This window comes from Anopheles cruzii, chromosome X (genome assembly GCF_943734635.1).
Source record: "Anopheles cruzii chromosome X, idAnoCruzAS_RS32_06, whole genome shotgun sequence".
Classification (NCBI taxonomy): Eukaryota; Metazoa; Arthropoda; class Insecta; order Diptera; family Culicidae; genus Anopheles; species Anopheles cruzii.
The window spans coordinates 5,424,046-5,445,896 of NC_069143.1; the positions used below are offsets into that span (position 1 = coordinate 5,424,046).

At 44.6% G+C, this 21,851-nt stretch overlaps 2 protein-coding genes across 5 annotated transcripts in view; one reads left to right on the forward strand and one right to left on the reverse strand.

The window, feature by feature from the left end:
- Nucleotides 1-888: 888 nt before the first annotated feature.
- The window catches only part of LOC128270926 (protein stunted), a 239,195-nt gene continuing 218,232 nt past the window's right edge, over nucleotides 889-21,851 (forward strand). The window contains exons 1-5 of one of the 4 annotated variants that reach the window (XM_053008371.1): nucleotides 973-1,127; nucleotides 1,234-1,293; nucleotides 1,372-1,502; nucleotides 1,815-1,850; nucleotides 2,004-2,113. In XM_053008371.1, the coding sequence (XP_052864331.1) occupies nucleotides 1,265-1,293; nucleotides 1,372-1,502; nucleotides 1,815-1,825 (171 nt within the window). In that variant the 5' untranslated portion in view covers nucleotides 973-1,127; nucleotides 1,234-1,264 and the 3' untranslated portion in view covers nucleotides 1,826-1,850; nucleotides 2,004-2,113. Of the gene's footprint in view, nucleotides 1,128-1,233; nucleotides 1,294-1,371; nucleotides 1,503-1,814; nucleotides 1,851-2,003; nucleotides 2,114-21,851 lie in introns of those variants that run through there. The other 3 variants (XM_053008363.1, XM_053008354.1, XM_053008378.1) reach the window with 3 other exon arrangements.
- On the reverse strand, nucleotides 2,330-8,759 carry LOC128277991 (putative vitellogenin receptor). The gene is made up of 4 exons (XM_053016616.1): nucleotides 8,570-8,759; nucleotides 6,828-8,333; nucleotides 3,128-6,741; nucleotides 2,330-2,335 (listed from the first exon to the last, which is right to left on the reverse strand). Exons 1-4 carry the CDS (start codon nucleotides 8,757-8,759, stop codon nucleotides 2,330-2,332), a joined length of 5,316 nt encoding a protein of 1,771 aa, XP_052872576.1.

The following is a 21,851-nucleotide window of genomic DNA, read 5'->3' on the forward strand; positions in this document are numbered from 1 at the left end:
GTACAAGAAATACAAAAGAATGTAAGAAGGCAAAGACATCTTTTTGGCTCCTTTTTTACTTAGAGGCAGCTTAGATTGGCTGATTGACAAAACTCTCTTGTAGTTGTAGCCTCCATCAATTCAATCCATTCTACTGTTCAATTTAAATTGTATGTCTGCCCCCCCTTCCCGCACACTGGTGTCACTCCAGCAACGTCAGAGAGGTTTAGGCTACTGATAACCAGGGAGCGCTGATGCGCGGGACGCAAAAATTGTATGCACTTTCGGTGTCGCATGCAACCCCGAACGCGACTCGCATACTGGATTGCATGCGGTCTGGCCAAGGTACGGCCGGCCATTCCTTCAAAACGCATTCGTTTCACGAGTTTACGTAAGCTTGAAATGACAATTTCGAAGGCGCATGTTTGTTTAAACATGCCTACTCGAAACTATGCATCATAATAAAAAGAAAGAAATGAAAATGATGGATTGAGACCGTATTTTGTAAACGAACGTTGCAACGGCAACAGTGTCTGCACACACATATTACCATAAGTGTAGCCAATGCATCGATACGACCGACCCTCTATACGTATCTGCTTCTCCTTCACTTTATTATTGCGCACCCATTCTCAAGACCAAGCCTCCGGTCGAAGTTTAAGCTAGTTTAGAGTGTATTTTCCGTAGAAAATCATACCTCAGTCGTTTCTTTTGGTATACCTCTTTTGTCGCCTATAATAACCACAATGCCCCTTTCGACGATTGTAAGTAGCGTCCTCTACCATATATAGTTGTCGAAAAGGCAAATCGGGTAGCGAAAGCGATGTTATAGAGAGTGACAGCAGGTCTTTAGATACCTATTCAGTCAGAAAACATTCTCTATACTCTCTCGATAGTGTTACATTCTGATTGGTCCAATTTTGCGTCAAAACCATTGTAGTCCCTGATTGGTATATTTTTTATTCTAATAACTGACAGCTCAACTCAAAACTGTAAGGCTTCCTGATTGGTTGAAACGCTTCGAGTTATAGATTTTCGTTCAGTTGGCAAGGGTGTCATTATAAGTGAGTATCATTGGACCGTGTTGAACTTGTCAAAACGTAGAAACACAAATCGGCATTGCCATTGTGCGATAGGTGATTATAGTGGTAGGTAGTTTTATTCTGTTGGAAAATTTTCGTTTATTATGTGCTCTAGAATGGCGTACAGATAGAAAAGCAAAAATGATTTCGATCCTTACTTCTTTTTACACAGCGACAGCGAATTTTTCGAACACGATTTCACAATGGCCGCGTGGAGAGCAGCTGGTTTGAAGTGAGTGGCATTGTGCAAGCTGCGCGCGGATACATAGATTACATAACCTGATTTTCCAAAATGTATCATATCTTGTAGTTATATCAATTATTCCAACATCGCAGCACGCTTACTTCGCAAGGCATTGAAGCCGGATGCTAGAGCACAAGCCGTCCGGCGGGATGAATCGCACATCAAATTTACCAAGTGGCAGGGTGGCAGGCCAGAGAGTAAGTACCTTTCCGGAGATGGGCTTGGGAACAAGGCTGTCCGCTTGTGAGAAAGAATGAGTTTTTCATTGGTTATTTTCACCGATATATTTATTATCTAAGATGTATTCTTATGGCTGTTCGGTCCGTTTCTAATAATGGGCTGAACAGTTATAAATAAGCAAAACTAGTGCCAGCGGTGTGGATCGAAATCTTTGTTTTTGATGCACAGTAATATATGACACCCGCTTGCTATCAATGATAGCTTTTCGAAAGAGACAGTGAAAAGTGTATGTTACTTGACTGAAAGTCTTTCACCGACTACTTTTTCAGATGAAAAATAAGAATACTATGGCATAATGATTACTCGTAAGTTGTAAATGTAAACATGGTTTGAAATTTGAAGTTTGCGTGTATCCAAATAATAATAATAATTCTGTTTGTCTAACTCATTTTTTGCATGTCTACCCTGTGCTTTCGAAAAATTTAAAACGTATATTAAATAGTCTTTTTTTTTTGCAGAAGTTATCAACGAGTAGAACAACGCAGAAATGTACATGGCGCTAGCAAATCGAGTAATATGAATAAACCATGTATGCTGTTTGACACACAAACAAGTGTAAAAATGTTTTCGTGAAAGAAATAACCCATTACAGTAAAAATCTTGTATTTTGACGAATTTATGAGCTTCGAAGTAACGTCTGCCGCGCTTTTTTTTATTTTAAAAGAACGGACCGGGCCGTATTTAATCTGTCGAGTTGAACCGCTGAAACACGAGTTGAACCGCTGAAGTTAAACGTTCGGTACAAATATCATACATTTCAATTCTACGGGACCTAAATGGCCATCTATACCTAAAAATATTAGAAAAGTATGTCCCAAGCAATACCTAAATAGCTAATACCATCTATAGCTAAATCATATCTGCCCAGCGTTTCATCGGTGTCGATCCAGACGACACTTCGAACCCTGCCGGTTACTTGGAAACCAAGGCGTTTTATCGGAAGTAAACAGATATAGATTATTTAATTCAAAATACAAATTGCTGAAATTTTGGCTCTGACCGTCTTAAAAGATAATAAAAGACAAAGCAGGAAAAATAACAAAATTTTCATTATTGATGTTTATTTGAGTATTTGAAAATGAAATGAACGGTACAAAAAGGCGCATAATAAACCAGACCTGATGTGTGAAATGCAAAATATATTGCTAATCAAAGATACAAAAAAATAGTACACATTTTACAATTATGCTTAATAATGTCACACTTACGAATGTGCTGGATTTGATCCATGTTTTCTGTAAATTTTAGACATTTTTATACAAATTCTCGCGCATCGCGGACATCTTATTGTGTACTAAAATAAGGCCTTGTTTAACGATACAACGAACGAAATGATTAACGATATGAATAATGAACGATATGATGATTAAGGCAACAAATTTATCTTATCTTCGCCCAATCCTTTGCATAGATCGTTCAAACCACAATGCTCACACTCTTCATCACTACTAAAGGTTTCTGCATGAATTGTTAAATCGTTCGGTTCTGATTCGCACGACTCTAATTCGTACGGTTCTTGTCTGTACGTTGCTCTGTTAGGAAGAAATGTTATTTCGTTTAGGGTTACTGTCTCTTTAAATACAGGCCGCATATTGAATTCCTCGGTTTTATCCTTATCGATTTGGGTCAGCTCAGTGTTATTGAAGTGTATTCTAACATCAAACTCATTACCTGCTCGTCTTCGCCTTATATAGTACACTAGACCACATAGTGCTACAGAAAATGCAATAATTAACATTGTTTTCAATAACTTGAAGTGGAAACTGTTAGATTGCTGGTTGTTGGGAGTTTCACTTACAGGCAAAGTATTTCCATGGTCATGGTGATATATTGTTTCTGATGCCATACCATCTTTTAAAGAATCTGGACACCTATCTCCTGCCAATATCGCTTGCCCATTGTGGCATACACAGATCCCTTCATGTTGCGAAGGAATGCATAGGTGAGTACACTCGGATCGCTTTTGATCACAAAAGTTTTCGACCACAGGTTGTTGAGCCTCTTGTACGAATAGTATGTGTTGGGTCGTTGGTACGTTTACATTGAACCGCTGACACTTGTACTCTCCAAATAACTGACAATCGCTCAATGCCGCCCAAGCTCGATTCACGATAATGGCATGGTTTTCATATAAGTACATAGCTACTGGGTTATTAATCATATGCGGTTGGTTACGCACAAGAACCGCTAGTTCTTTACCATCATAGCTTACGCGGTTTAGGGTATTTTTGCTCAGATCGGTAAAGTATAGTGTTTTACTGTTGGGATCCACTGCCAGAGTAGAAACTAGACCATTGTCCTTAGCAACAATTTGTCTCAACGTGCCGTCTAAATTTGCTCTATATATGATCGAATGTGGTTCTTCGAAGATCCAAGAAAATAACACTGAGTAGAACATGTACTTGTTTACGGGATCAACACATAAGGCTTTCAAGAAGTGTTGCCGCATAAATGATACAAGCCGTGCACAAACTCCACGTTCCAAATTGCATACCTTTATCGATGGTTCGCTTTTATCAATAAGGTAAACGTTGTTGGTGATCCAATCAACAGCCACTTTTTCCGGTTTTCCAATATCTGAAAGCATATGAATTTTATGTGTTTCCAAATCCAATTGGAAGATCGCCGGAATATTTTCGGTTGTGAAGAAAAGCTTCTTACTCCGAACGCTTATGTCCATCGAAGTAATTCTACTACTATTTGCATTTAAAATCGTTTGAATAGTGGGGGGGTTGACTGTAAGCTTTCGTATTTGATCGAACCTCGCGTATAGCAAGTAGTAACTTGCTCCGGTGGCTTTGCACGTTGTCTTGTCCGATTTTAACATATAACCATCGTAGCAAAAGCAACGATAAGACCCTTGGATGTTTGTACAAACCTGTGCACAAGGTTTACCTATCACACATTCGTTGATATCTACACATTTTTTCCTATCCCCAGTTAGCTCAAATCCTTCGTGACAACTACATACGGATCCAGAGGGTGTTTTGCGGCATACTTGGTCACATGGGCCTAACCCTCCGAGGCATGCTGCATCGCAACTACCTTTCTCGTCTTGACCGTTGGAACAATCATCTACGCCATCACATAGCTTCGAAATAGCAATACATTCTCCGGGTTTGCACTCGAACGTATTAGTACCACAAGAAATTGGTTGACTTAACGAAGATCGAAGTGATTCTGTGCAGTTGACCTCATCCGAGCCATCGTTGCAATCAATTTCTTTATCGCAACGCCATTCATCTCGAATGCACTGTCCATTGTTGCACTCAAAGTCGTGAGGACCACATTTCGAGCAGTCTGCTTCGTCCTCTCCCTGGGGACACTCTGCAGAACCGTTGCAACGTACGCTGATGTCGAAACAATATTTTGGATTGTTGCAGTAAAAAACGGTTGAGTTTTTCCTCTCCAACTCATCGCACAGTGTAATGTGGTCTGGGCTGCAATTTTCCTCGTCGGATCCATCGCCACAGTCGTCGTTTCCATCGCAAAGCATTTCGTTTGCTATACAGAATCCTACGGCGCATTTGGTGTAGCCATCATGGCATGTATCGTTTAAGTTACATTTCTCGTGCTCGTCAGAACCATCAGCACACTCTGGGGTTCCATCACATTCCCAATATTTCGAAATACATTGACCATTGTTGCAGCGGAATAAGTCGGCATCGCAGGAAGTTGCTGAATCGTTCTTGCTCGACGTTCTAGTGCATTCGAACTCGTCCGAACCATCAATGCAGTCGGCATATCCGTCACAGCGCCCAGTGATATCAATGCAAAGTCCGTTTCTGCAAGTGAACTGCGAATCTCGGCAATCATGATGGCCTAAGTAGCCCTCACAATGTTGCTCGTCTGATGCATCTTCGCAATTGTTGGTATTGTCGCATCGTTGCTTCATCGGGATACATTTACCACCGTCGGTGCATTGAAATTCACCCCGATGACAAGCAATGGCAATCCTGGTTTTGCTTTGACCACAATTTTGTTCATCAGAGCCATCCGGACAATCGCGCTGTCCATTACAACGTTTGCTAGCCGATAAGCATTCACCTGAGTCGCACTTGAATTCGCATTCCGCAGCATCAACGCACTGTCGGTTGTGAGAGGAATTGAACACCATTCCAGTGGGACAAACACACGCACTCGTGAAGAGTCCTGTAGCAACACAAATGTGCGAGCAACCCGCATTCCTCTGCTGGCAAGGGTGGTCCGGACGCTGTGCCGGACTTGTCACGGTGATTGGAATTTCATCCGGAGCATGCATCCCAAACGGCAACGGAATAGTGATTTTTTTCGTTGCCCCAATATTATGCTTATCCGACCAGTACATGCGTTGCGACTGGTAGCCTGTCCAGAACAGTTCATCTCCCACAATAGTCAGCGATACCGGGAGCCGTAAATAGTCTCTGAACAGATGTCTCGTGTCACCATCGTAGCTTATTACGTCGATGCGGCCACTGCCCATATCGCTCATGAAAACGGCCCGTAGATCGTGATCGACGCAAAAGCTTATCGTGCCGTTACTGCCGAGCCCGTCCTCAATCACGTGCGTGTGCAGCTCGCGGCCTGTCATTTCTAAACGGTCGACATGTGTGTGCCAGGGCGCGACGTTTGAGCGTAAGGCAACAAACATTTTTCCGATTTCCGGAATAAGTGCTAGTGCTATTGGAGCATCGTGGCCTAGAAAGTGCTGAATGATAGATCGGTAGTGGTTTTGCAAACTATATATCTCAATAGTTGATCTTTCAGCGTCAGACCAGTACAATGCGTTGCTGAGCCCGTCGAAAGCCATTGCTGAGATCCGCCCGATCCCAGAGCTGACCACTTTGCGCGATGACCAGCGTTCCATATTTACTGCAAAAATTGCCTTTTGTACGTTGTCGGCAATCAGAACTTCTCCGGTAAGGCTATTAAACGCTAAGCAACTGATAGTGAGCTGTAGTGGTTCCCCCTTTGCCGCTTCATGGCGCCCAAACGAGTGATGCTTCAAGGAGACTAGATAGTTTCCCACACCTAAGAGCAATGTTTGGCGCTTGGTTGTATACTGACAAGTTTGTGCGTCGCGCTGTATAACCATCCCGTAAGGGCATGCACAGGTGTAGCTGGTGTTGGATGTTAACAAGCACAAGTGGGAGCATGTGTGATTCAAACAAGGATGACTTGTTTTTGGTTGCATGCTTGAGTGATAAATGTGTACATCTAAAGGTTGAGAAAAGGAGTGGATGCTATCAATGCCCACAAAGAGCCATAAACATTAACATTGGTTTTTAGTTGAACGCACTTACCAAAGATCATACGATCATGCACCATCGTTCGACGATTTTTTCCGGTGAACTTATCGCACGACTGTACGCTGTTTGTGTCCCAATCGGACCAATAAATACGATCATTGAAAAGAGTCACCGAAAAAGGGTGCTTCAAGACGTCGGATATCACCACAACACGCTCGCGTCCGTCGAACCGCACGCTTTCGATACGCTTCATTTTCGCGTCAATCCAATACAAACGCTCGTTCGGCCAGTCCAGTGTCAGTCCGTTCGGCCAATGAATTCCATCAGTGATCAGGATCGTCTGTTCACTACCGTCCATTCTGGCTTTGGCAATGCATGCCTTGTCGCCCCAGTCGCTGTAGTACAGTGAACCGTTTTGCGGCAACAGTGCAATACCGCGCGGTTTATGCAGCTTTTCTTGTATTAGTGCCTTACAGAAAAACCCATCATTGGAGCAGACGGCAATATGCATTTGTCCGCTATCGCTAAAGTATATGTTTCCGGTGAGCCAGTCCAACGCAATGTCCTCCGGTGAAATAAGTCCGGCTGTTAGCAGCAGCTCACGTTTACTGCCGTCTTCTTGAGAACGCTCTATGGATTCGGTCTTGTGTGCAATATCGGTCCAGTACACGTGCTGCCCATCATAGCTGACGCCAATGACCTGGGACAGATCCTTCGCCACGTAGTACTGATGCAACGACGTTAGATACAGAGCGCCGACGGACCGCTGTGAAGTGTACAGCATGAGGGCTTCGGATCCGTCCGTCAGTTCGCAGGATCGGTTATCTCGTCGAAGATTAAACTGCTGGATACAGGTGCAACGAAACGAACCGGGAGTGTTGATGCATCCCTGTGTGCACAAACCGTATCGGTCGCATTCGTTGATATCCTCACACTGTCCAGTTGCGTTGTTGAACGTATATCCAGCTTTACACACACAAACTGCGTCACCGTTCGGCATAACCTTGCAGTTGTTCTCCGCACACTTCAAATGTACACACGAGCTCGAACTACATCCAGAGGCTTCGTCGCTGTTATCACCGCAATCATCTGTTCCATCGCAAACCTTTTCCAACGCGATGCACGTATGATTGTTGCCACACTCGAATTTATGATGCTCAAGAGTGCATTCTTTAAGGCAGTGCTCTTCGTCGGATCCGTCCCCGCAATCGTTCATTCCATCACACACCCAGCTGCTTGTGTGCAGACAGTGTTTGTTGCGGCACAGAAACCCGGTACATTTGTTTTCAATATCGATACATCCAATCGTTTCGTCGGAACTGTCGAGGCAATGCTCGATTCCATCGCAAACGAGGTCAGCTGGAATGCACATTTTATCCGTGCAAGTAAACTCGGAACTACCACACAGCATGGGAGTGTGAGGCACCTCATAGTGCTCACAGTTTTCCTCGTCGTCACCGTGAGCACAGTCACGGTGCCTGTCGCAACGGCTGGAGGCACTTATGCAGGTTGCATCTTGTTTGCACTTGTACCAAAACGGTCCACGACAAAGAAAATAATCTAAGAACGAAAGATGTACATGTACCCATAAATATGTTGTTAGGTTTTGGATTTCAAATTCTCCAATCAGTGACCCCTCGTTCCCTCGTTCGATTTTCCTAACATTCGATCAGCCCCAAAAAAAAACAAGCTCTTTCTATGATAATGTAAAGGTGTGCTTCATTCTAACCTACTTCTTGGCTTGTGGAAAAAAGCACGTGGTCTTTAAATGACAAGCGACGAAAAGTTACACTTACCACATTCAGACTCATCGCTTCCATCCGAACAGTCCCTGCTATCGTTACACCGACCGGCCTGTGGAATGCACGCTCCATTTGCACACTGAAACTCTTGTGTACCGCACGCACTGGACGATCCACGGGCGAACGTTCCGTTTTCTGCTGTGAAGGTCGTTACTAACAGCACAAGAAACGCTAACCGACACATACCTATATTAAAGAGTGCAGGTTATGAGTACATTTACACAGTAGTATTCTACGATTTTTGCGGTTCTACTATTCACGCGGTGTAGTTTCTTTCCGTTCCGAAGTTGAAAGGAAAGACATTGTTTCATTTTAACTGTTTCCTTCGAGAATGGGAAAGAAAAGAAAGAACAACGTTTTCTTTTCGAAACACGTGGTTTGATGAAAGCTGATGAACTTTGTTTTGTTAAAAGCACGTGTAATTCGTTCAAAAACATATGGTTGTCTGTATATTGTCGGAAAATGTCTGTAAATTGTCGGACGTTATTTAACATCTTTAACATTAACATCTAAGTACGGTCTAAGACTGAAAACCCGCAGAAACGAACCTTAAAAAAATTGACACAGAATGTGCCGAACTGCACTTGTACCGGAGAAACGGATCGCTCCGTTTTGTTAAGTGCTAGCCGCAACACTGTGGTGGTACTGATCGATTGGTCGAACAATATAGTTAGTTATATACCGTTTAGAACAGGTACAATAAACGATCAATACACAGCGAGGTGAAATAGTCTAGATAACTATTGTACGGGATGTCATAATGAAAAAAAGGCTTTTAGAACGAGGTTGAAAAAAGGAAAAAAGGCTTTTAGAATTTGGACAAGCCATGGAACATTTGCAAATGAATCAAAAAATCAATCCACCACCAATTTCTCCCAGGTGTACACGATAACAAGCAAAAAAAAATGTTTGGCTCTCAAAAATGGTTTATATTAGTTAAACACTTGAAAAAAAAACAGGAAACACGTTAATTATAAACTATCATTATTAACTACACAAAAAAAACTTTCTTTTCAGTTGAAAAAATGATTATCTTGACAATGAATGAATTGAATGATCAAAACGGCTCAGTTGCCTGAAAATGTGGTTCTGCACCGTGGCACTAAAGATGAGGAAAGCACGGACAGTTAGTCATTTTGCTTTTGTTATGCCTTATAATAAATAGTTTTAGATAGATTCAAAAAAGCTGCTTTTCGTTTCGTATTCATGACTTTTTCGCTTTATACTGATGCACGTTGGTACGCAAAATTAAGTTCACTGTCTTAATATATTTTTAGCTTACCATACGCATGGTAATATCTGAATGTACTTTTCTAAACTCGTTCTAAAGATGTTAGTTTTAGAATCTTATAATTTCCAAATGATAATTTGATTTAATCTCGTCTACTGGCACAGCCGTTTGAAAATATACAGTGCCTAGCGGAACAAAGTTTATTTCAACAAAACAGCAACAAACAGAAGATTTTATGAAGTACTAGGGTGTTCATTAAGTTTTGCGGGTCGATACCAGAGGGCGCTGCTACGGACCTGATTTTTTTTTTGTGATATTGGTACACTCTTCAAATGAAGGTATGTAAAATTTCATTTCAATCGGTCACTTAATTTTTTTTTTACAGGCCATTTAGTATCGACGTGTCTTTTTCATATTGTACAACTGTTATGACGTCATCATTTGATGGAAAACGCTTTTCACGCATGATTTTTGTTAGGTCTGAACACTAATGGAAGTCGTCAGGGGCCAAATCTAATGAATCCGGTGGATACTCCAACAATTTGGACTTTAATTCATGGATTTTTACCATTTTCTAAATGCTCTTGTGACACAGTGCATTGCCCTGATGGAAGAGGATGTTTTTCTTCTTCAAACAGGGTCTTTTTTCACGAATTTTCTCTTCCAGTTGGTCTAAAATGTTACAAAAATAATCAAAATTTATTGTTTTATCAATTTACAAGTAATCTGCTAACAAAATTCCATTCGCATCGTACAAAACTGATGCTAACATCTTTTTAGACAATTTCTGGACGAACTCGTTTCGGAACCGAAGAAAACGGTTCAAACCACTCTTTGGACTCTTGTTTTGATTCAGGATCATGATGATAGACCCAAATCTCATCCCTAGTGTTGATTCAATGCACAAAATCCACTTTATCCTATCGAAAACGCTTTAAATGTTGTCAAGAAAGATGCATTCGAATTCGTTTGTAGCAAATGCGGCACCCATTGTGCAAACAGCTTTCTCGAACTCAAAACTTTAGTCAAAATATTAGTTATACTGTTCAATGAGTTGGCTAGGTCTTGTAATTAATTTCTATCAGTGATTTGACGATTTTCGAAAACGATATTCTGTATTTTTTTTACGATTTCCGATGTTGTGTCTGTTTTTTTACGTTTTTGACATGGATCGTCTTAAAGGCTACTACGACCACGTTTAAACTCAGAAACCCCCTTTTTAACAACCTAATTAAAGGTGAAGAGTCCTTATACACTTTCAACATTCGTTCATAATTTTCCTTTGCCTTTAAACCTTTCAAAAATAGAAATTAAATCACTTCACGATACTTGATTTTTTCCATTGCAAAAAATACTGTGACACGTCAATACTACATGGCTTGTAAAAAAAAAATTAAGCGACCGATTTAAATGAAACTTCACATACGATCATTTGAAGAGTGTACCAATATCACAAAAAAAAATCAGGCCCGTAGCAGCGCCCTCTGGTATCGACCCGCAAAACTTAATGAACACCCTAGTACAAGGGAGAAAAATATATTTAAGTTTACCCAAATTCAGTTAAAACAATGATTATATCTTTTTGCAATCTTAAAGGAAGGGACTGGGACGATTACATAATTTATTTTAGCTTTTCTAAAGGATCATTGATACACATGAAACGTTTTGGGCACACATTTTTTGCGGAGTGCCGTCACGGCAAGCGTTGCGCCGGTCTTGGTGAACCGCCGTTTCTGGAATGTGATGTACGACGAGGACCTGTAACTTACACTACCAGAGGACGTGCGGAGAGTAGGCTTGGCTGACGATGGAGGCAAACTTTATCTGTGTCGCGCGAAAGCGAAAAGACGGAGGTGCTCGTCATCAGCTGCCACAGGGAGGGGTCAACGTCGACGACGGGGTTGTTTACCTGTTTGAGAATTAGCATCCACTGCATCACCATCTGATCATGGATGATCCCACATCGAATACGTAGAGGAGCGGATCCAGCCAGGCGACGCGAGTCGTGCAGGCGTGGATCCGCGTGGACGAGACAGGGTGGTTGACGCGAGGCCAACAACTGTGCTCGTAAAAACGCACCGTTACAGAAAGTAACAGAGATTAACATCGTCTCTGGTGCCGGCAAAGAAGAGATGAACGAAACCAACGTTTTATTGTTGTTTCTGAGGGAGGGAGCGAAGACCTGTTCACACTTTTCAAGCCACTTGCTTGCCTGCATGTTAAATTAATTGTTTAGAAAATAACAAAAGTAACTAGTGCCACTCTTAGCACAGTAACTCACAAACTTATGAGTAGAATATCACTCAATTTTAACTGGGCTAATTTTAACGTTACTACTGCGCCGTTTATGTGTTACGCTCAGGTCTAATCAGCCCATGTGTTACCACGACGGGGATTGGGTGCTGGGGTGAGTTGTTTTATTTCAGGCGACTCTTTTTTCGGGCACTCTACTCGGGCAGCAGGACACAACACATGATTTGGCGACGTCAGTTTAGAGTACCTCGGTGTGGGGCACAGTTTGCGGTAGGACCGGAGTCGTAACCGGTGATACTGGCGCGAGCCGTAACACCCGTGTGATACCGATCGGAAAGGAATGAAGGAATTTAAATCGAAGCGGTTTGATCCAACCGAAAATCGAGTCGCATCTTTAATATATACGCCGCCACCCTGACTTTTAACTCTTCTGCCGGCCGCCCCCGGTTGCACCAGGTTGTGTGCCGTCGAACGGAAGTAGGATCACCAGGAAACAAGAGGGGGGGGGGGGGGGCGGCCGGGGGCTAGGATTCACGGTTTACCCTTGGGGTCGGGGTCGGGTTATGGGTCCTTTTCACCTGCACTTTCATCCCTTATCATCCCTTCCCATGCCCATTATACAGTCCGGTGCCTATTGAAACTCTTCAGCCGTACTTTCATAAATATGCATTAAAATTATTTCAACCGACGGTGGGCGAGTGGCGGGATGCCGATGTCATCATCCCCATCGTTATCAACCGTTTCCGTCCCGGGTACCCGCCCGACGAGGCTAAGATAGGTGACCGTCTCACCCTTACCCGGGTAGCTCGGGTGTGTGTGGTGCGGTTTGAGCTGCAAATGTAAATCCTGCTCCGTAACTCCCTCCCACGAAACGCCACTGCCACCCCCCCCCCCCCGTCGCCCGGGTGGTGTAGTCTCTCGCGTTTGGTCCTTTTACGCTTCGCAAACGGAACGGAACCCAACGGAGGCTGCAAGAGCCGATCAGGCAACATCCGTAACCTCGGGATGTGCCGAACGGTCACGAGTGCGCGCTGTTAGCAAGTCAAGCACTCAGGGACCTGAAGCATCATCCACTGCTGCTTTGTGGCTGCTCTGGGCGAAGGCTCCACAAAAACGAGAATTAAATTATTCATTAATTCGATTGTCCTCATCCCTGGCCGAATGTGAGTGTGTGAGTCACGGTGAGTGGTGTGAGATGCGGGCAACCTCCTACAACGCCGGAAGCCGCCGCCAGTCCGGTTTCGGCCGTCGCTAGATCGGATCGGGAATCGGGTGGGAGTGGATTGGAAGAAAATGAACACGCTCCTCCGCGCATTAGCACGAGCCCCGGCCCTGAATGGTCCTGTTGATTAGGATTCACCGTAGGGCCGTAGGCCGCAGTGCTCCCGGAAAATCTTTCACCGAACCGGCAGTATTGTCTTTAAGGCACGAGAAATCCCATTTCTGGAGGGGGGTTGGAGATAGGCCAGTCGACAGGGTGTGACACGTGCCCGAAAAGGCGACCGGGGCGTACTGACCAGCACCGGGACATTGTCGTACGCCTCTCCGTCCACGGTCAGGTCACGAGTGCTGTGAGGGAAAAGTAAGGCTTATGTCGGGTTACGTCCCTCTTGGGCTTATGTCCCGCTTAGGTACGTGTATTATCTGCCATTGTATAAGCTATCGGTTATACAAGTTATCGGTGTTTGTTTAGCCATTTAGAAGAAGTCGCACCCTAAGCACCGCGCTGAAGAGTTGAGCTGTCCGTCAAATAGCAGTCCTTGAGTGGATAGCATAGCCGAGCTCCGAGAGCTCCTGAAGCCGGCTAGTTAGCCAACAAGAGGTTCCCAAGGCGAATCGACAAGGCTACAGGGCGGGCCATCCCATCCCTCGTGGCCGAGTCATGAGCAAATCGGAACATAACCGGTTACCGATTGTATTCGTTTTGCTTTGCGCGCACAGCCACCATAAAAAAATCACGCCTTTTGGGTGGAGGGCTTCTAGGGCGGTTTACGACTTGCTAGACGATGTGTGAAGCTGTCGTCAATCTATTAAACGTCGATAAAACCAGAAAACGCTATGCGGTGCGAAACGGTGCGGTGGCCTGAGACTGAGGCTGAGCCGGTGAGGTGCCAGCGAGATCAATAAAATTTTATTGCACCTAACCGAAACCTCACAGCGGTGCCCAGGTCGAGGGACGGACTACTTGAGTTATTCATATGTGCACACATGTGTTGGTGTGTAGTATGTATGTGTGTGTGTGTGTGGTTAGTATAAGGACCCTGGTCGAGCATTGTTCAGCCAACCTTCCAAACTATCTTGAAAGCCGGATAGGGACGTGTGTATAGTGCGCATAAATCATATGCCGTCTCTTCGATCCCTCCCCCCACTCGTTGACCCACTAATTTATTAAATGTCTGAAGCGTAGGATTGAAAGGGGCCAATAAAGGGGAAGGGTCCAATATTAGCCCCTTTCCATCCCACGCCGGACGCCTGTTCGGCCCGCTTCTCTCGTTCTTTTGACTTTTGTTTATCATTTTATATTTTTATATCCGAGTCTGCGATATATGCGAGAAGCGGCTACGCCATCCGCACCTTCCCAATTGGCTATGGGTGGTCATTAATCCTGCGAGGACTGCGACGACGACGACGACTGTAGATTAATTTTATGGTTGATGAACAAACATGCTTGCTCATCGCCACGCTCGTCGTCTCGCCGTCTCCAATTTCGATGGCTTGCTGAAGACTGGTGGTTATGTTGTACTGTACCACAGAGCATAAGCTGCATAGTGTAGTTGGTGTGGCACGGCATGGCAAAAGGTGGTGGTTATAGCCATGAATTTGTTGATGCTGGAGTCGCTGGGTGCCACTGAGGCCGTTAATGTGGGCTGCTATGCGATGTGCAATTGGCATCGTTCTCAGATTTGCAACATTGTATTAATAACTGCCCCACGTAGCTGCAAGAGTGACGATGACGTTGTGACGTCAGAAAAAGCACTCGTTTGTAAAATATAGACCGTTTCATTATGTCTAAGCACGATTTTGACAGATCATTACTCTCTCCACATGACCGTCCGATCGACCGTACCTCCGTCCGAGATGTGGCTAAAAAGGTGGGATCAACTGTGAGTACCGTCCATCGACAAACGAGTTTGCGTCATCATGGACGATGAAACTTATTGCAAATTTGACCAGTAAACTGTCCACAGACAAGACCGATCGAAACTTTTTGGGCACTTACCTAGGCATGCTCGAGAAAACATGTAAAGTCAACCAACGCCATTGAAATATTCGCCAAAAATTGGAAGAAAGTGCCGCAAATGATCGGAAATCGGTCTGTGCAAAAGCGAATGCGTAGTGTTCGTTCAAAAGTTCGATCATTGGCAAACGGTTAACAGGAATGTAATTTTGTTAAAACGTACTGTTAAGTAAGATAACAGAGCGTTAAAAACTGAACAAATGGAACTTGTTTCTAATTGTTGGCGTTCATTTAAAATCGTTCTCAGACATGATGAAACGGTCTATTTAAGCCGGTTTAAGCCGGTCAACTGATTGTTTATTTAGTATCGAACTTATATTTCAACGGGAACGTCTAGGGAGAGTGGGCGAGTTCCTCCGGTGTGCCCACTACAATGGATGGTGTTGCATGTGAACTGTGAACGCCCAGGGACAAAAGTGGAATGCAAGCTAATCAGCCGGCAAGTGTATCTAGTAAGTCAAACAGTAACTGTCTACTGCGAATGCAACCGAAATCCCGGCACAGTGGCAGTGGAGCAAACGGGTGTAAGGAAGAAGAACTAACCCGGCGAGAGAGAAGGAAAGAATGAGAGAGAAAGAGAGAGAAAGAGAGTAAAAGCAACATATGTAAGCCTTTCGCCCAATTTCGTTTTTGGTAGAGCTTTCCACACTTTCCTAGGGGCGCCAGGATTCATCGTCAGGATTAAGATCCTGGTGTGAAGCCTTGACAACCTCCATCTTAATGGAGGTTGTCAAGCCCCCCGCCCAACGACTCGTAACTACAGCATTGATGAAATTATAATGAAATGAAATTATGAAATTATATATAAAATTACTAGCAGGCCCGGCGAACTCTGTTTCGCCCCAGAGGCAATGGGCCCCCGGTGATAGGAGCAGTCGGTAACGCTCGTCCCTGTATCGCAGCTGGCCATGGGTTCGATTCCCGATTCCGGCGTTCCAGGGGGGTTGGCGCGGGACTAACAACCCGGCCCGTAAAAACGAACGTTTAGAAAGAGTATCAGAGATTAACATTGTCGCTGGTTGGTGCAGGCTAAAACCGTTCAACGGTCGTTGTCCAATAAGAAGAGAAGCACTTCATTTCGTCAGCTGATCTTGGAATTACTGGCAGTGTTTGGCGGAAATTTCAGGACAGTAAAATCATTGCCCGTCCAAAACATCTCGCAACATGCGCCAAACATCTCGATTATATACGTCATTCAGTTCACGATTTGGCGCTGGCATTCCTAATTGTTAGCTGGTATCTCCTCATTTATCTCAAGATCAGGATTTCTGGAATTGACACGAATTTAACCCTTCATTACTTTTCCCAAACAAACAAAAATCCAAACATTCGAACCCATCTCAAATGAAACACGGTACGGTACAATGGTTGGACACGGTACGGACAATGGACCATTGTAGTGTACCATTGTACGGTACAATTTCACTATTTTTAAGTAAATACTTACTGATAAATGTTTCCCTACGATTAAAATTACTCATCGAAATAAGAAAGTGCTTAAAAATAATGTATTCAATATTATTTCCACGCACGTTAATTTTTTTACGACGCGAAGGATGAAAGGAGATATGAGAGCCGTCGAATTGTCGAACTGCGAGAATTCTGGCCTTTGTCGCTAAACAATTGCTCACAATCGCGAGAATAACTGGAAGCTCTCTTACTCGCTGACAATTTGCCAAACTATTCGGCGTTCGTGAGAGAGAGTGTAAGCATACGCAAGAGAGAGACAATTGCTTGCTGTTTCGCTCTCTGTCTATCGTTTGTCGATGCCGCCTCAGTGGAAGAGATCGCGGCGACCTTATTTGGATGGGGAAAGGGGGCGGGGGGACCTTGCATCAGCGAGAAAGAGAAGCCAACAATTGTTTGCTGTTGCGTGCTCTGTCTGTCCCGTTGCATATGAAAAAAAACACATTGTGCGTATTGTGGCTTCATTGTGACGCGATCGGATTATAAAAAGTATCCTATCTGGGGCCCTTGGATCTAAGCTACCTCCACACCAATTTTCAGCCAAATCGGTTCAGCCGTTCTTGAGTTCTGAAAGGAATAACAATAACGCGGTACTCTTTTATATATATAGATTATATTAGTGAACTAAATGTGCAGTTCACTCGGCGATTTGGTTTTAACATTATGTTTCACACATTGGTCAATTCTGTTACGGTGGGTAAAACATAACAGGGATTGCACACAACTCAAAAGCTCTCTATTTATGCTTCCACATTTATTTCATATCCCTTAAAAAAAAGCGTCTTTGGGTCAAAAGCCACTCCAACGATTAATGGTTTCCACTGATCCTGTCGATATTCCAACAAGTTCAGCAAGATCTCGGACTGTCAATCGACGATCACGCATGGCGCAGGATGCATCAGATGTTAGAGCGATCTCGTCTATAGATCTCGTCTCGTGCTCCGGATGAGCAAGCTATCTATAGACGAGATAAAAACTGAAACGAAGAATTCATTGAAGGCCATACCGGAAGAAGACCTTGCGACATGTTTTGAAAACAGGGTAAAAAAACCTTGACGCAAGTGTACTGAATCCTGGGGGGACTACGGAATTCAAAACAATATAAATAAAAAGTGTTTGAGTTATAAGCAAATTCCCGTTACTTGTTGGCCACTGTAGTATATGGTGGTGGCTGGTGTAGTCAGCATACTAGCGGCCGGTTTACTGTAGTGTTCTCCGACCGAACACTGGGTGCACTGTTCATTTGCTGTTATTTTCAAACATCAACATACGACAGTACGAAGCTCGCCGGATTGGCAAGTGTAAATAAACCAGTTCAGTCACGGTTCAACGACTGAACCGTGACTGTACCCCAAAAACAAGTACATTGTGCTAATTCTGTCGCCTGCTAACGGGCCCATAAGAAACATGCATGCCTCAGAAGCTTTTAGAAACAGGAAAAAAGCTCCACTAGGAGCTTCCGTTGTGAGCAGCTTAGGCGCCACCCGTTTTCGAGATGGAAGTGGTAAAAAAATGTTAAATGGAGTAGAAGCGAACTACTCGACTCGACCGGCTTGGTACTTTTTCGCTCCGTTCCGGATTCCTTTGTCAGGAGGGTTGGCGCAGGGCGCGTATTTTTGAGGAGAACAAACAATCCCTCACTTTCGCTAAAGAAAGTCCCCCGGCCTCTCCTGCCGTTCCTGTTCCGAGTGCTAGTGAAACGAAAACATTTTAAATGTCAAGCCAACCGCCACAACTGGCAGCGGGCATCAACAAACAAGCACACGATCAAACAACGTCGTCATTAACGTTTATTCGTCTGTAAGCGGTGGTTTGAGCGGCGTTCTTCGGCTCGCGATGAGGAGGAAGAAAAATGAAGCAACATTTGCATAACAATCAAGGGAGCAACTTTTCACCGCGTCAGCCTATCCGGCCCGTGGCCAAATGCGTGCAGCACACGTTAACAATCGATTAGCGAAAATTGCAGAGCAGCAGCAGCAGCAGCGGCCAGGTCTTTCTTCGACCGCCATTTTTCACCTGTTTCGGGGGGGAAGTAATAAAAATTATTACCATATACGAAAAAATCAAGTCAATCAAGAAGACGCCCAATCAGCCGCGCGTCGTCCTGTTGTCGAGGAAAGTGAGGCTTTCGTTTGTCCTTCCGAATCGTTTGTCATTCCTAGGGTAGGGAAAGGAACATAGAACCGAAACGAAATTCCAGGCGGCGAATGGTTGCGCTCCCGGAGCGAGCACTTGGCTGGCTGCTAACGTCAGAATTATCAACACTCCGATTGGCTTTGGCCGTAGCAACCATCATGGCGCATATGATGTGTCTGTGTACGGCCCCGTGCTTAGAGCCGGCCGGAATAAGACCGCTGTGTATGTGTACGTGCGTTGAAACTAAAGTCCTGTTGATCGACGATTCTCTCGCACCTATATGCTGCTTTTTAACTCCCTATCGCGTGCTCTTGCGGCCGCTCATGGTCGGTGGGCATGCTCGAAGTAGATCCAGAAAGAGCCGCGGCCGTTCGCCGATAGGAAAAACTTGTAATTTTTTTTACGTGCCGACTGTCGTGACGAAGGCGCTGACAATAAAATTGACAACCTCGGATCGTCAGGCGCACCATCATGTCATCTTCCCATGCTTCGCTTTCACGACGGTTTATGTTCTGTTTCCGAAGCTACCGAAGCGTTTCTCCATTTTGTCTGCCATGTGAGTTACGGGGTTCCCACGGTTGCCCACACACAAACACTTTACGCACAAACACAAACACACAAGCGCACGTAAAATGGGGTGAGTAATTGTTCGATAGACCGATCGCAAATTTGCATCAAAATCACTTTATTACGCAGTTTACACCAACGAACATATTAAATCAATTGTCTTTTGATGGTGCCGATGGTGGTTGTGGTAGACTCTGGTAGAGGTAGACTGTGGTAGACGCTAGACTGTGGTACTCTTCCGAAGACGTGATTTTTTTTTTGCAGAAACGACGTGAGATTTTTTGGCCTAGTTACTGGCCCTGTCATGTAGAGCTACAAGTGACGGTTTGTCGGTGAAGTTAGCTCCAATAGCTCGTGGGGTCACCGTCACCGTATATAGGCAAAGCGTTCTCACAGGGGGTTTCCCCCCTAGAATTATGCACCTATGTCTGGCCATATGGGTACGAATTTTCCCCTTAGAACACAAGATCCATCCAAGTGTTTCGGGTTCGGCTACGGGTTGGTGCGACTTTTGTATTACGAAACGAGCAAGCGAAAGGGCCAGTGTTGCATTCTGCATCGAATTTTTGTAGCTGGTGCTTTTGGAGGTCAAACACTAGTCTAGTAGGCTCGGGTCTTCGGGAAAACGGGATGATGTTGGCCAAGTTCTGGAAACGGACAACATGTACGAGGTGTGTTCAAAAAGTAATGACAATTTTATACATACAAGTATTTACGCGGGTGATGTATAGGGTGTACCATCTAGAGTTCTCTTTTTCATTTGGTTATACAACAAAAAACGGTTTAATATTTTTCGATGGTTAAGCATTTATTCGAAAGGTTCGTTCATTACATTTATGTATAAAACAAAACAGTAAAAGTATAAAGTATGTCTGGAAACATGAAACTTTGAAATTTGTGTCAAATCTAAAGATAATCCCAAGTATTGTCTAGGAGGTTGTTGCAAGTGTAAAGGAGCAGGTGGCGCATGATGGATAAAGGAAAAGGAATTGGTGCACTAGCTTGCAGAGGCACCATCTTCTCCCATAATAGTAAATGAAAGTCAGCTATAGTTCCAGGATCTAGTTTGGACTAATATGTTTAAAGTGTGACTTAACGTAGCGTCATTGTTCTCAAAGGCCCAAAATTCCTGACGATGGTAATCTGTGCCACTCCCTGGAAGGCGGTGTAGGGGTTTTTATTCTGGGTTGTCTGGTATCCACATAACCGCCAGTCTTTACTCTTCGGACTGGTTAGGTGCTTGGCGCTTGCTCTCCCTAGCGAATTGAACTACTTCGAGCCCGCTAATCACAGCCTGTAAATAAACAACCCCACAAGTAGGGCCTAGGGCCTGAAGGAGGCGACCCGTTACACTCGGTCGGGGGAGGCGAGGTTGAGCGAGCGTGTGGAAGCACATCAAGCGAGTTACGATCTGTTTGTTTCCGTTAAATTAGGGTCAATAAATCAAAACAGCATCAAAAGTCTGCTTCGCAGCTCCCTTTTCGTCAGGCAACTCTTCCGTTGCCTTCCCTTCTAATAACGGCTGAAGATACGCATCGCATCGCGCACCGCAGCGCTCACCGCACACCACACATCAAAGGGCCCCAAACACGAAGGCCCCAAAGCGTTGCGGTGGTTGCTCATACACCGCACCGCGGCCCGTGTCAATACATTTTGACAAACTAGCTCCCATCCATCAATATTGCCAGCCGCCATCATTTGGCCGCAAAACCACTGCGCAACACATTACGCGGATCCTGGCGGATGCAGGCGATGCCTGTGCCTATGCCGCTTGTTCCGGCTAGGTTCGGCTGCGACTGGTCGGGTTACGTCACACTTTAAACCGTTGGCCGATAGGATCGATGGCATCGACAACAGGAGCACGTAGACACGTATGGGTGAAGGTACTATATACCTGGGATGGACAGGCATTTGATGGATGACGTTCCGTGTGTGTGTGTGTTGAGTTTGTGGGTACTGGACCCAGATTGAACTGCCTCTTCGGCGGATGGAAACGATCGGCTACACCTCGGGGGATCGGGAGATCATCAGCTCAAGCAGCGGTCGCCGCGAGTCCTCGACATACAAATCGATTTGTTAGAAACATATTGCGCGCGATACGGACTTAGGCGTATCTACTGCCGACTGCCAGGCTATTATGTGCACTGGAAACCCTTCACCGGCAAAGTTTTCCAATTTGATTCCACACACACCGTGTTGGTCGATCTTCCTTGGCCATTGTAACTCTGGAGCGGAAAAATGGGCTTCTACCTTTGGATTGGTCTCTAGTGTCTATTGCGCGCGCTTTGCTTCTGTGGACGTCTCAAGGCGTAGAATTGGCGAAGAAAAGGGCCCCGTCCTATGGAGCAACCGAGCCGTCGGTCTGGCAATTATTTCGCCACTGT